At 41.7% G+C, this 15219-nt stretch overlaps 1 protein-coding gene across 1 annotated transcript in view; it reads right to left on the reverse strand.

Moving 5' to 3' along the window:
- Positions 1-15219, reverse strand: part of LOC118421584 (hemicentin-1-like) — a gene marked incomplete in the record, with an annotated part of 101841 nt that overhangs the window by 73998 nt on the left and 12624 nt on the right. The window contains 7 exon segments of the mRNA XM_035828931.1: positions 6693-6837; positions 7969-8232; positions 8430-8654; positions 9097-9268; positions 9678-9800; positions 10153-10269; positions 13664-13776. Of these exon segments, the coding sequence (XP_035684824.1) occupies positions 6693-6837; positions 7969-8232; positions 8430-8654; positions 9097-9268; positions 9678-9800; positions 10153-10269; positions 13664-13776 (1159 nt within the window).

The following is a 15219-nucleotide window of genomic DNA, read 5'->3' on the forward strand; positions in this document are numbered from 1 at the left end:
ATGAAGCAGATGTTCCTTGCAATACGGTAAGTTGCTGCAGATTTCCTATCTTAGTTACGTTCTGATTTACTCTGGGACCTAGTGTATCTTGTGGAGTCTACATTGACAGTTTCCTGTTTGTGATCTTCCAGTCTTGTTCCAAAGGTTCTTCCAGTTTCGACGATGTACACTTGGTTGCAGCTCTTGCATGGTATTCTGTAGACACAGTCAGTTTTTGCTTGGTCCTCCTGCTTGTCCTTGGGATGTACCAGCAGGCTCCTCAGTGTGGTTTTTGGTTTGACAACAGTAGTTATCCCATGTTTAGGATACAAATTTGGACCCCTATAGGGGGGATACAAACTTGGACACGTTTGGGATAATCTTCTCGTCGTAAAAGCGCCACCTACATCGGCTACATATAGCGACGAGAAGCAGAACTCCAGTCAGAAGCTCTGAGGAAGGTGTCTGATAGACACCGAAACGTAAGCAAAGTAAGTGTAATTTTGGTTGTGTATAAGAACTCCTATATATCCTATATTCTACCAACCTGATGAAATTATTTTCGGAAGTAAGACAAGCATGTGGACAGACAACGGTCAAGAAAATTCGCGACTTGGAGTCCCAAGCGAAGAAATTAGCGCAACATCGCAACCATTTAGTGTACAATCTCCGGTGTACGGACGAGAGCATTACCCCTCCCAGCCTTCGCCTGAAGACTGGCATACGCACCAGTAACGCTAAGGACATCATTAAAAGGGCAGAGAAGGCTTTAGTGCAGGAAAGAATCCGAGTAGTTAACAACAAAATATCGAACATTAAGGAGAAAAAGCAACAGATTTTGGATGAGTTACAAGCGGAACTTCCAGAAAATCTACAGGACGCCGTACGGTTGCATGTAATCACATCCGGGGAACGAGAGTTCCAAGTGACGCGGAGCCGCCATCTTGGAAAGTTTGAGCGCCTACAACAAGCCAGCTCACAACAACAACAGGACTCCAACATCGACTTATCCGGTACACAGTTGGAAAAATGGGTGGTCAACGCCTCTGGGAAGACGCTGAGCGACAGGCAGACGAAGGTGCTGCAGAAAGGACTGAACTTCGCGGTGACACCCGACAAGCTCCCCGTAGAAGACTTCGTGGTGGCCACGGAAAGTGCGTGTGCGGGCTTGTCACTGAGCAGCGCGGAGCAGCTAAGGTCTGAAGTGGCGGGCATCCTCAAAACAGCAAAACCCCCGAAACACAACATCACCAAGCAAGAAAGAGACGCACGGTGGTCACGTTGCTAGGGTATTATCCGCGTTGCCAGGCAAGAGTGCTCCGCCCACAAGCTGGCCCGCGCGAGCCGTGGCGGTGTGAAAAAAACAACACAAATTTCATCCAACATAACGCACGATATGATTATCACATCAGGAAAAAAATATATGCACACGAAAATTACATTAGTTCGCCTTAAAAATATCTCAATTATTTGGGATGACCATTTGCAAAACGCTTCAAATCGCCCGCTGTTCCATGTGCGTTTTGGAGATCGTTTTGGGTCACTGAACTTTGAACTTTGAATTTAATGCTCTATTTTACGCACCAGGCAAAGCTTTGACCTATGCTTTAGACTTTAGGACCTCTAAGAATATTTCACCTTATGCAGTTTTAAGTGTCTACGACATTTTAGCTAATTTTGTCACATTTTCACTACATTTTGTCCCATAGTTCCACAGCGATGGAAGAGAATCGATTGATTTTTCTCCAAGATGGCGGCGAAAGTTTTTTCTTCACGATGGAGTTTTTTTGGTCAGCTTAAGTGTTAACTACCGGGAGATATGGCTCAAAATACGAATTGTACGTTTTGTTCAGATTTTCACGTGGAAGAATGGCTATGCTCTTGACTTATAATTAGGTTGTCGGCGAACATCAGAGCGGTTTGTTCTTGCCTCCGTACGTTCTTACAAAAACAACTTACCTGGGACGGCAGTGATATGGAAATGAGCTGGCGTGGCCCCATTGTTGTCGTCCCGGGCGCGAAATTTGAGAGAGAATTGGCTGTAGCAAATTATTTGTACAGTTTGTTGTGTCTGCAAGAAGCTACCATCAATTCTACAAGATCTTTAGTGCACTTTCGCAGCTGCACTTTCTCCCATAGTTAAGATTATCTTAGAAATTTTGAACGAGGTCCCAAATAGTAAAAATAAAATGGCGTCTTTTCGACTTTTGTAAACAAAAGAAAAAACCGGTTTCATCCGGTTCCGCTGTCAGGTAACAACACTACATATCTGACCCCTACTTCACAAAAGTTTGATCTACTACTGTGCTTCTTTGATAGTTAAGTCTAAATCTTTTTCTTTGTAGTAACAAGGAGCTTTTCCTTGGTAGTAATGAACCGTTTTCATTTTTCTACCAAGGGCGCCAAAAGTTGAGTTTTTTCGTCTAGTGTATGCAAGCCGATAGCACATCAAACGCTTGGGTGTGTAATGTTACAAAGCTTAGTGAATTGCGAACTGCAGATTCTGTTACAAAATTCACGGGAATATAAAATTGTTTCTACAAATAGCGGAGAACGAAGTTTTTTTCTTCATTTTTTTTAGTTATTTTGTAGAACAGGACTAGACATATGCATGCCGGTTCGTGAATCTTGATTTGAAGACGCACTTTGTCGTGAGGTCAGTGTGCATTGCGTTCTCCGTGTGCGGTAAGCTTCCGTGCAAATGTTCAAAATGTGAATTTCACTTCACCAAGAAATTAAACTGGTGTTCTGCCGTTCAATTGTGCGTGTGTATGTCTGTGTGTGCGTGTGGAGTGAGAGAGAGAGGGAGAGAATATTAGACTTCCGTAGGAAAGGCCGGGTTGTGTTTATATTACGGGCGGGCGGGCTCTACGCCGCCCCCGCTGAATCTTGCAGCTGCGCCCGGCAATGGCGCTCACGGTAAGTTGGGTGAATTTTCATGGTGTTGCGGTTGCTATGCTTTCGTCCGCGTTACCATGCGTTTTATTACTACTTCAAATCCATTCTATATTATAAGGTATAATTTAAACAAAGAAAATTGCGGGGCAAAGGACGCCAGTTTGAAGTTTACCATGTGATGTAATGCCCAGCGTATTACCGATATCGATACATTCGCCACGTCAAGCACTGGTATGGACCTAGTTCATTTACAGAATGACGAGAATATAAGGGGTTTGTTATTTGAGAGAACACGTTTATCAAAAAACGTAGGTTGCAATTATTGTCTTATATTTAAATTGAGTCGTCGTGTATACAGGACAGGAACAGACACGCCGGGACTTTGGTCAAAGACGCAATATATCAAGGGGTTCGTTACGTTTGGGTCTAAGTATACTAGTATGGTGAGCTTTCATGTTCTAGATATAGATACTCATCTTCGCCGAAAAACTACTGAATTTCTATCACTCAACTTTTTGTATGTGTGTGTGTGTGTATGTGTAAAAAAAGGCACGGATAATTTTCCGGGCTGTGTCTGTAAACGACGCCCACTGCTCCGTCCCAAGCGGTGACCCGGGAGTGACGGTAAATCCTTCGATCTTTGCTCACCTAAGGTTTAGTTTTAGCATGTTGGGTAATATATAGACAAATATATAGCTCAGAAAGAATTTAAATGGTGGTTTCAGTGCCGAGCTCCAGCGTGAGAATTACCGACAGAAAAGCTCAGGTATTGTTAACTTGGTAAGTGGAGAACAATGGGGGCGGAGAAAAGACGCGCATATCAAAGGAGCAAGTTCGCGTCAAAAAATAGCTCCACTTGGAGCGACCAAAACAAATGTAATCCCCGCCTACAACGGCGTAAACCAATCAGCTATTGTTGCCAGTAGTGAAATGGATGATTGACATTGATTTCCTCATCCATATGCATGATTTGCGAGTGAGGATTTTTGAGGGCCTTTTTGACCACCGTGACGCCCTAAAGGAACTGAGGAAGGACAAAGACTTACTCATTCTACCGGCGGATAAGGGCAAGGCAACAGTGGTCATGGACAGAACAGATTATGAGAAAAAGGTGAGTGACATGCTTGCCGACGAGAGAACTTACGAGAAATTACCGTCTGACCCAACTCCTAAGTACAAGAGGAAACTTATTAGTATTCTGAAAGGACTGAAAGCCAAGAACAAGATCGAAGAAGACCAGTACAAACACCTATACCCCACAGCAGAAAATGTTCCAAGAATGTATTGTATCCCGAAGATACATAAACCCGGAACTCTGTTCCGTCCAATAGTAGACTACACGGGATCTATTGGGTATAACGTTTCCAGAGCCCTAGCAGACGTATTAGCTCCACTAGTGGGGAATTCTGTACACCACATTAAGAACTCTAAGCATTTAGCCGAAGAAATGTCTACTGTCTTGATAGAGCAGGACGATATGTTCTTGAATGTCACATGACGTGGTTTCCCTCTTTACTAATACCCCTGTACCAGAAACACTGAACATTATCAAGAGAAGATTGCAAGAAGATAAGGACCTGAAGACCCGGACAAACCTCAGAGTAGATGACATCATAGTACTGCTGACCTTTATTGTCACTGCCACATACTTTACATTCCGAGGAGACATATACCAACAGAAGTTTGGCACGGCCATGGGCAGCCCTGTCTCCCCTGTGCTGGCCAATCTGTATATGGAATGGCTGGAGCAACAAGCCATTACTACAGCCCCGGTCACCTGTAGACCAAAGCTATGGAAAAGGTATGTTGACGATGTAATGGAAGTAGTGAAGAGGGGTGTCCAACAAGAACTCACAGACCACCTCAACCAGATTGATCCCACCGGTAGTATCCAGTTTACATACGAAGAGGAGAAGGAGGGTACTCTACCTTTCCTCGACACTCTACTGGTGCAAGGGGGATGGGACAGTCAAACTCCTTGTGTACAGAAAGAGCACACATACGGATCAGTACCTTAACTTTCAGTCACACCACCCGCTACACCAGAAGTTAGGGGTTATTCGTACTCTATTGGACCGATGTAATACAGTAATCACAGAAGACCAGGACAAAGTTCTAGAGACACAACATGTCGAGCGGGCCCTCACGAACTGCGGCTACCCTCAGTGGGCGTTCAACCAAGTGGAAAGACAGAGAAAGAGACCAAAGCAGAAAGAAAGGAGTAACAAGCAACAAGAAAAGTCCAAAGGTATGGTGACTATTCCATACGTCAAGGGAGTCACTGAACCACTGGAAAGGGTGTTCCGGAAACATGGGATAACTACTGCTGTCAAACCAAAAACCACACTGAGGAGCCTGCTGGTACATCCCAAGGACAAGCAGGAGGACCAAGCAAAAACTGACTGTGTCTACAGAATACCATGCAAGAGCTGCAACCAAGTGTACATCGGCGAAACTGGAAGAACCTTTGGAACAAGACTGGAAGAACACAAAAAGGAAGCTGTCAATGTAGACTCCACAAGATACACCAGGTCCCAGAGGAAACAGGCACAAAAGAAAGAGAGGAAATCTGCAGTAACGGACCATATTGCCAGGAACAACTGCGTCATTGATTGGGAGGGGTCCAGAGTCATAGACAAGGAAGATAACAGACGACTCAGGTGGATTAAAGAGGCGGTATGGATAAGAAAGTCAACCCCAGTGATGAATCGGGACGAGGGGGGATACAAACTTGGACACGTTTGGGATAATCAAAACAGTGTCATGAATCATAACACTTATGTACACATGTAGATGTAGTTCGTATGGCTCTACCTTTAAAGTGCATACAAAATGTATCTTGCTATTAACATGCATTGGCATAATACCGGCCGTAAGACTTATACCGGCCGATCAAAAATAATGGAATTTAAAGAGATCTACACATGCAACAATAGTTATTTCTGAGGTATGCACACTTCAGACATCTAGGTGTCCAATACATCATTTACAAAGCATCGATTACAATGCATTCGAAGACAACAAGGCCAAAAGTTTTCAGTATCTTTTTCGGGACAGGCAGCTCGTCGTGGGACGAACACACCGTCACATTCATTGCCAGATTTGTAGATCATAATTACACATGCTCACGGCACAAGACGAACATGATTCAACAGCAATCTTGAATTTCTGTTGGTGACCTACAACTCATGTAAAAGTGTGAAGAACCGTTGCATAATAGCCCGGATCTACGACTGAATGGGCAAAATTGAACGTACGCAGCCATTTTCCCGCCATTTTTATATCTACGCTAGCAGTAAAGTCTTGCGTCACAGCGGTTGTGAGGGACAAAAGTTAAATGACAGTATACGTCCGTTTTCTCATGACATTTTGTATGCTCATGCAGGTTTATGTTTTATGCATTTACTAACAGAAAAGGAAGGAACATGGAGGATGTATAAACTTTAAGGTACATAGCGACAGTTAATTGTGCCGTGTTTCTTCTGGCCGGTATTTTGTACCCCCTCCCAACCACGCGCCCGTTCGCCGTGTAATTCCGCGGCGTGTTACAATTACAATATTACGCTTTTAGCAGGACAAGAGTGGAGAAAAGTTACACAGAAGAAGTGGCAAGGGTAAGCTATAACAGCAACATGTAACTGGAGAAAATGATGCGACAATTTGTCAAATCAGTATGGCTAGAGAAATCGTCGTAAACGTGTCGGTATTATGATAATAGATGTTACTTCAAGTTCAAGCCAGCCAGTGATCACAAGAATGACATGCTGACTTCCATTTTTTACATCCACACTAAGAACTTAGTGAATAAAACCAACCTGAAGTATAGATCTGAGCCAAGCCTTTTCCCATCTTTACTCCACTGTACAGTAAAAGGCACAACACTTTGCACACTGCACACCACCGTTGCTGTCTGCTCGTAGTAGCCAGGTTGTCTTTCTACCATACTGACCACTGGTTCAGCTACAAGAATGGGTATTTGGATTATGTTAACAACATTTGTACATGTACATGTACATGTGTTGTGCAATGCATTAAAATGGTAATAATCCAATAGAAAAATGTGCAAGCAGTGCCAAATGAGAAATATCCAATACTATTTCAAGCAAACTAAAGGTCTGTAACTTTTCTTTTACCCAATGCAAGTAGGCATTTTTAACAGACCTGACATTGTTGGCAGATCTGTGCTAGGATAGCCTAGTATTATCATCCAGTTTCTCCTTTTAGTGCTCAACCTGAAGGGTATGAGTCTGAAAACTTCACAAAGAAATTGCCCCAACTAGTCTACAGACAAACAGGTTACGAGACCTCATACTTAAAAGGAAATATAAATTCATCGTTAGTTCATCATTATCCGCAGGGTAACCTATATCAGTTGGTTTTCAGGACAGAGGTAGGGATATCAAGCCGATGGACAATGATTTCAAATTGCAATATTGTCGAAATACTGCAGATTGTAACCACTGTCTGTCGACTTGATACCCATAAATACTAAAAACAATGGATAAAGGTTACCCGCAGATAAAGGTGAACTACCATTAGAACTTTTTTCTTAATGTTATCAAAATTTTGTACACATTTGTATAATCCAAGTATGGCGATGTTCATATTTAGCTAACTTACACATGCCACAAGAATAAAATTCTAGTCACCTCTTTCTTAAAAATCATGCAATTTTTGCACCAAATATGCAAATGAGGACCTCATTTACATAATTAGTATCCGTTGATTTTATAATTGGCCATAATTAGATGTAAGTAGGTAAAGTCCTATCATGAAAACACTGGGATCATAGAACTCCCCCATATACAAATTAAGTCCTAATTTGCATAATTTGCTAATAGGGCCCAAAATCAACCTTCACCATCACCAGACATAAACCTATCAAAAACCATCACAAACCATTAAACGCTTCTTAAGCTTTAACCAAAGACACCGTTCAGACCAAAACAATGCTACCATCTTCTTGGAATAATGGTAAAGTCATGATATTGTACATGTCTATGTACAATGATAAAAGAAGAAGATCCTTTGGCTACCAACATACAAAATGTAAGCTTTATCAGCAGAGACAGAAGTATCTTCATTACCTACCTGGTATCTCTGCATTGAGGGCTGAAGGAGTGATTCGCTGGAATATGAAGTTGTCCACGTCAACTCCGGAGACACGAAGGTAGAAGAATCCTTCCGGGGGTAGGATCCCACTGACATTATACAGAGAGCTGTATGGCTGCTCCGGGTCAGGAAATACAGGCACCTCTATCAAGGACAGCCCTTGTAAGTTGATAAGTTCAAGTTTGTTGATAACACCAGGTGGTATCAAGCCTGTTGCATTTAGAACAACATATGTTGGAATACCTGCAGTGGAAAGAGATGAAATGTTAAGTTTGTCATACGTTGACAATCAATTTAACTTTAAGAAAAAAGTAATTGGCTGTTTCAAGTTTCGACAGATTTTCTTTTTAATTCTCAATTTTCAAGGATTTCATCATTAGCTGACTTGCTACAACTGCAATTATTTCAACTTGGATACCAAGCATCACACAAATACTTACCCAGGACAGGTCTTGGTGAAGTTGCTGTCATGTTCCTTGTTGGCTTTCTTGAGAAGCCATGAGTGAAGTCCAGTGGACTCAGGCCAGTGACCCTTAGTGTATGGAGCCCTGTGCTGCTGGCCTTTAATGTCCATGGGCCAGGCATGGGGGCCTTTACATTCACTACCAATACAGACTCAAGTTGCAACAGGGTAGTCAATCCATTGCCTTCAGATAAGACTAAACCTGGATAAAAAGTAAGTTGAGTGAGTGTATGCATAAGTGCATGCGTGCCATTCTTAATGCTCAAATTTCGCAAAAACTGGTTACTGTACACAAAACCATGTTTCATCCAGACAACAGCTCTGATGAGTGTTAGCTTGGTTCCTTCACCATTTTATTCAACATTTCTCTATGACAGCAAAATCAAACAGTATGCTGTTTCTTTGTCAAATAAATGAGGTAAATGGGAGAGAAGACCCTCAATTTCAAAAAATCAGTATGGCCCATGGATCCATACATGTACTATAGTATATGTTTAGGCCTGGTCTGCCATAGATATTACTCACTGTCAGTGAGTCTTACTGACAGAATGAATGAATAAGTGGTACTAAACAAACTAGTCTAAGAGTTCCTCAACAATGTCAAAGGTACGATGTGTAGTGTGGTATTGAGAAACGTGGTCTACCTGTGGGGTCCCTGACTGTGATTGATGGGTTCTGACCACTCACTGAGACAGTGATTTCTCTCAACTGGTTGTCAACTGGTATAACCAGCTCATGTACCCCTGCCTGGTTGTGGTCCTGAGCCACCAAGTTGACTTTGCGGGCTTGCAGAGATACACGTACAAAGTTTAACACCTGTGTGGTATAACAACACTGTTAAGCAAGACGTCATTTGCAGTATATATGATGGTTGATATGATATTGAAAAAAATAACCTCATACATTGCACCTCTAAGTAGTAAAATCATTGCTTTACTTTAATTTGCATTAAAGTAAATAGATGAGCAAAAAATCCATTCATAACAACATTTAGGTTCTCCTCTTCAGAAATAACCTAACTCATACGATAGAGAATAACAAAAGTACATGATACAAATGTAATGCACCAAATTCAATACCATGCATACATGTAGGTAACACTTAATACTATATTCTAATCATCTATATAGGTATTTTTGAAAGTACATTTGTATTGTTACACTACAATATCAATAAAAATGACACTACTAAGTGAGGAGTTTGAACGATCAAAGGGAAAAATCACCTGGTTGACGTCTTTTTTCTCCAGATGGAACACCTGTCCAGAACTTGTGGCAGCAATGTCTTCGAAGGCACGATAGCCAGGGTGTGTGCGGTTCCCACAGTCTCCAGTCAAGACAAACACTACCTAAAGATTATGATGAGAGCTACATGTAGCTACTCTTGGAAGATAGCTGAACCACATAAAATACATGGATGGCACTTTTACGAAATGTTGTAGTCATCAGTCAATAGGAAACAAGGTAACACTGTACAAGTATTACTTGGCTCTGTAAGGATTGTGAGAACTCAATTTTGCATTTCATCTCTCAATGTGTGCACATGACCTTAAATAAACAATATCTGGAATGTTTACTTTATCCAATATGGCTCATTGGCACAACCACAAACCACATGACTGTAAACAAAGTGTCACATCTTAATAAAGATAGAAATCACCTTCTGCTACTAGTAGTACTAAAAAAATCATGTATTCTCACCTGACTCTGCTTTTCTTGAATAAGTCTAAGTGCTTCTGGCTTCAAGTAGTAGTCCTTGGATCTTGCGTCAGTGAAGACATAGATGAAGGAGGATGGCAAGCTGATCTCTAGAGCTTTCTTAGAGATAAGAAAATGTAACGTTAAGTCAGTGTAAAATGAACCAGATGTGCTATTTTGTCTGTGTATCATGTTCTGGCACAAGCATTTCATACACTGTATGACCACAGAGTCACAATACGTCTCTTTCAAGAATAGGTTTTTCACTGTCCACATTACATGTAGAGTGAGAGTATTGGTAAGAGCTGCATATACTATGGGTACAGTTCCATAGCAACCTCAGGTAAAAGTTAGCCATTAAGTTATTAACATGTTAGTTTGCCGCAGTTCAAGGCCTAATCTCGAGCTTTGCAAGTAAATTCTTATCACTGAATGAAAACGTGGATTTCCACAGGGTTTCATTGTTGCAAATGATAACGAAACCTGGCGTTTTCCTCACAAGTGCACGGGTTTCCACAGCTGACTGTCCCCACATGTCCAAGCATTGAAACTTGTGCATACAATAGCACACACCAAATGTCCGAAGTTGCCTACTGTTGCAAATGCCCCATCTTAATGATTCTTATGAATGATTATTGTTAACAATGGAGGCTTGAGAAATGAATTCTAACCCACAATGTGTAAACTTGTAGCCCAAAATAGTATGAGCTCCTGTTTAATTAGGCCTGTACTTTTGGAAATGTTTAAAATGTTTTTGGTAACTTATACATGACATGAGACATAATTTACATGTCTCAGCAAAATGAATAGTTTATAAACACGTGCAAAAACTAAGCATAATTACTAATGTAATATAAGACATGGTTAAGACGTCTTCGCGTATTTGATGATAAAATTGAAATAAAAATTTGTTTGAAGATATTTCAAAAGTCTTAACGCACATTTGGAGTATGGCCTACGGACGTCAATGCAGCACGCTCCATTTACATAGCCACAGTTCCATCGTAGCGATTCGTTTTAATCTCAGGCCACACCAATTTTATTTGTTGTTTCTCGGATTTCCTGACCCTATTTTTTCTGATTTGAAAAAAAACAACTTTTCAAATTGATGGCCACACCTCGTGTTGACAAAATTTCACAGCCTCAGAAAGACATCAACCGATAAGTAGACAGAGTTTTTTTTATGTTGGTGGTGGTTAACGTAGAGCAGAAAGAACAGGGGGCCTAACTGCGGAACTCCAGAGGTGACCTTGACGGTTCCACCGTAAAGGACAACCTAAGGAACCTAAAAAATTCTCTCCCTAAGCCAAGACTGAAGGAGGCCAGATATGCCACAGTGCTTAAGCTTGCTCAGCAGACGTTCGTGAGGAACAGTATTGAATGCCTTGCTAAAGTCAAGCACAGCAGCATTGACCTGTCTGTTCTGGTCCATGTTTTTGGCCAAGCCTTGAAGAGTTGACTCTCAGAGGACAGACCCTTCATGTTGTGCTGGGGACAGAATGCCATGAGAGTCTAGATATTTCATCATGTGGCTGTGCACGATGTGTTCAAGCACGTTACCACACAGACCGAGTCAGGGCCTATACTATAGCTTGCAGGCAAGGTTCTGTCCCCCTTATTGAAGATTGGAGCAATATTAGCTGTTCTTCAGTCTTCAGGAACATCTCCCATGGATATTGCCTGGGAGAATATTACCTGTAATATTGGCGCAATTTGCTCGGCTACAGTCTTCAGATGAAGTCGCGTGGCGCAGAGGCGGCATTTGTGCCTCGTGACCGAGAGGTTGCGGGTTCGAATCCGACTGCGTGTCACCGATCTTGTGCCCTTGGGAAAGGCACTTTACACGACTTTCCTCACTATGCTCAGGTGAAAATGAGTAGCCGGTGCAATGGCCTAGTGGGTAGAGTGTTCGCCTGGCATTCGGAAGGTCGTGAGTTCGATCCCGGCCGAGTCATACCAAAGACTTTAAAAATGGTACATGCTGCTTTCTCTGCTTAGCACTCAGCATTCGGGAAAGAGTATGGAAGTTGAACACACACCACTACCAGTGGACTAGCCCCCTGCTGTAGTGATTGCGTTGTGTGTGGCCCAGGGCTAACAAAACAGAGATGGGCACCACCCTATGCTCCAGAAATGGGCACTGCCCTTGGCGCAGGAAGGGTTTAACTTTTTTTAACAGTCTTCAGGAGGCAAGGTAGTATTCCGTCTGGTCTTGTGTTAGGTATTTCACCTGGCTAAATTGGCATTTTGACCTTCCATTATTTTTCATTAAGGAATTGAGAAAGAATTGAGTCGTAACGAATATTGATAGATGGGTATGAAAGAATTCTAAATCTGATTTTTTGGGGCCATATGGATGACGTCATCAGATTTTATTGCCCCTAATATTATTTTTTTCTATGAGAAAATACAGCACTTTGGTAACATGCATTGGCATAATACCGGTCATAAGCCTTATACCGGTCAATTAAAAATAGTGGAACTTAAAGAGATCTACACATGCAACAATAGTTATTTCTGAGGTATGCACACTTCAGACATCTAGGTGTCCAATACATAATTTACAAAGCATCGATAACAATGCATTCGAAGACAACAAGGCCAAAAGTTTTCAGGTCATTTTCGGGGCGGGCGAGCTCGTCGTGGGACAAACACACTGTCACGTTCATCGCCAGATTTGTAGATAATAATCACATGTGCTCACGGCACAAGACGAGCATGATTCAACAGCAATCTTGAATTTCTTTTGGTGACCTACAACTCGTGTAAAAGTGTGAGGAACCGTTGCATAATAGCCCGGATCTACGGCTGAATGGGTCAAATTGAACGTACGCCGCCATTTTCCCGCCATTTTTAATGCTACGGCCAGCAGTAAAGTTTTACGTCATAGCGGTTGTGACGGACCAAAATTAAATGAAAATTCTTGTCAGTATACGCCCATTTTTTCATGACTTTTTGTATGCTCATGCAGATTTTTGTTTTGTGCAACTACTAACAGGAAAGAAAGGAACAACAGAGGATGAATAAAGGTACATAGCGGCAGTTAATTGTGCCGTGTCTCGTTCGACCGGTATAGTGCACCCCCTTCCAACCACGTGCCCGTTCTCCGTGCAATTCCGCGGTGTGTTCCAATTACGATATTATGTTTTTAGCAGGACCAGAGAGACAAAATAATTTACACAGAAGAAGTGGCAAAGGTAAGCTGTAACAGCAACATGTAACTGGAGAAAATGATGCGTTGATCATTTGCCAAATTAGCATTGCTTGAGAAATTGCAGTAAACCGACCGGTATTATGCCAATGGATGTTACATACCACTGCAATGAAGTATGTTTTCCATGTGCATAATGACGAAAGCTACAAACTCACGTTTGCACAAATTGATTTCTTCTAATGATCTGTAGTAATTAGAAAATGATTTTGATCTAACTAAAAAAATCATTTTCTATCAAATAACTACAGAGTAACTATTTTCCTGTACTAGAAGTAGACCCTTCTCCAGTCCAGAGCTCACCTTGATTGCTCCAACACTCATCTCAGGACAGTCCCCACCTCCCTGTACATACAACTCCCTCAGCTCCTGCTGAAACTCTTCTGGATCTGTGGTGATGATCACAGGGCCAATATCTGCAACAAATATCAGACATGTTCTGTTGTTCTGTGCTTGCTCAGTTCCCAACAAGAGTTTGAAAATTTTACCTACATGCCTCTGTGAAATATTTACATTAAAAGTTCCACTAAACTGTATATGTACAATGTATACTATGTCTTGCTTAGTTGTACATAGTCATGGCTCGAAATACTGGGTTTTTGTGCACCCATACATACATTTTGTGCACCCAAAATATAGGAGCTGTGTACCCCATTTTTTTCTGTGGGCGCACAAGGTGCACTAGTAAACACCATATTGACATCTTTGTGTTAGAAAGATGATAAAATGTCATAGTACCTGTTCAAGAATTTGAAGTTGGAATTTATGTTCATCTATATATTTTTCAATGCTCCAAAACTGTGTGCATGCCAAACAAACAGCAAGTGCCGCACACTAGCCGACTTCCGGGTTCCACAGGTAACTCTGGACATGAGAACACTGACTGAACACGTGTTCGAAACATGACAAATCATGTTTCAGGAGTCTTTTGGAACATCCTATGATAACTGCTGAGACGTGACCACATCATCACGATCTCTGGGTCAGAAATCGTGCAAATGTCAAAGCAAGTACATTATGTATCCCTGTTCCTACTTCTGTTCAAATTACTCATTACCTCCATGAAAAATGGAGGTATAGTTTTTGGTGTGCTGTGTGTCGGTCTGTGTGTTTGTTTGCGTTTCCGGATATTTGTGGTCAGCATAACTCAAGAGCCTCTAGTTTTTGATGTGTCTGTGTGTCTGTCTGTGTATCTGTCTGTGTGTTTGTTTGTGTTCCCGGACATTTGTGGTCAGCATAACTCAAGAACCTCTTCATGGATTGTAATGATATTTGGTATATGGGTAGGGGTTGGGAAGACGAAGGTCATGATCAGGGTCCATTTTGGCCCCCCTGGTGTGTGACCTTGGTACTGCAGCAGAATTTTTGAACTTTTGGATCTTTTGACCTGGACATGCTATGGTCTTCATTTTTTGGTGGTAGATGGCTTGTGATGTAAGGAAGAAGTGATGTATGTTTGGGCCCCCTAGCTCTGGAACTGCAGGGGCAATTTTGTGAAGATCTTTCAAGCAGCATAACGGAGTATAGGAATGGTGGATTTCCATGATATTAAGCATGCAGGCATCTTTGGCTGAGATGTAAATAATGAGGCACATATTATGCAAATGTGGACTTAAATTGCATACATAATGACAAAAATCTATATTTACAGTGTTTTCCATTATAATAATGAAGACCTTTATTGCACATTTTTGCCCCACTGGGTTAAGTACAGGTCACACGGTAAGAATCACATATATGTAACAATGGAAACAATCATACACATCTATATATATGTAGATGTGCGTCTAATCTATTCTAGGACATTCGACTACCTCTCGCTTCTTGGTAATTGTATAGATGTAGCTAGCTGTATGGTT

The sequence above is a fragment of the Branchiostoma floridae genome, chromosome 8 (genome assembly GCF_000003815.2).
Source record: "Branchiostoma floridae strain S238N-H82 chromosome 8, Bfl_VNyyK, whole genome shotgun sequence".
Classification (NCBI taxonomy): domain Eukaryota; kingdom Metazoa; phylum Chordata; class Leptocardii; order Amphioxiformes; family Branchiostomatidae; genus Branchiostoma; species Branchiostoma floridae.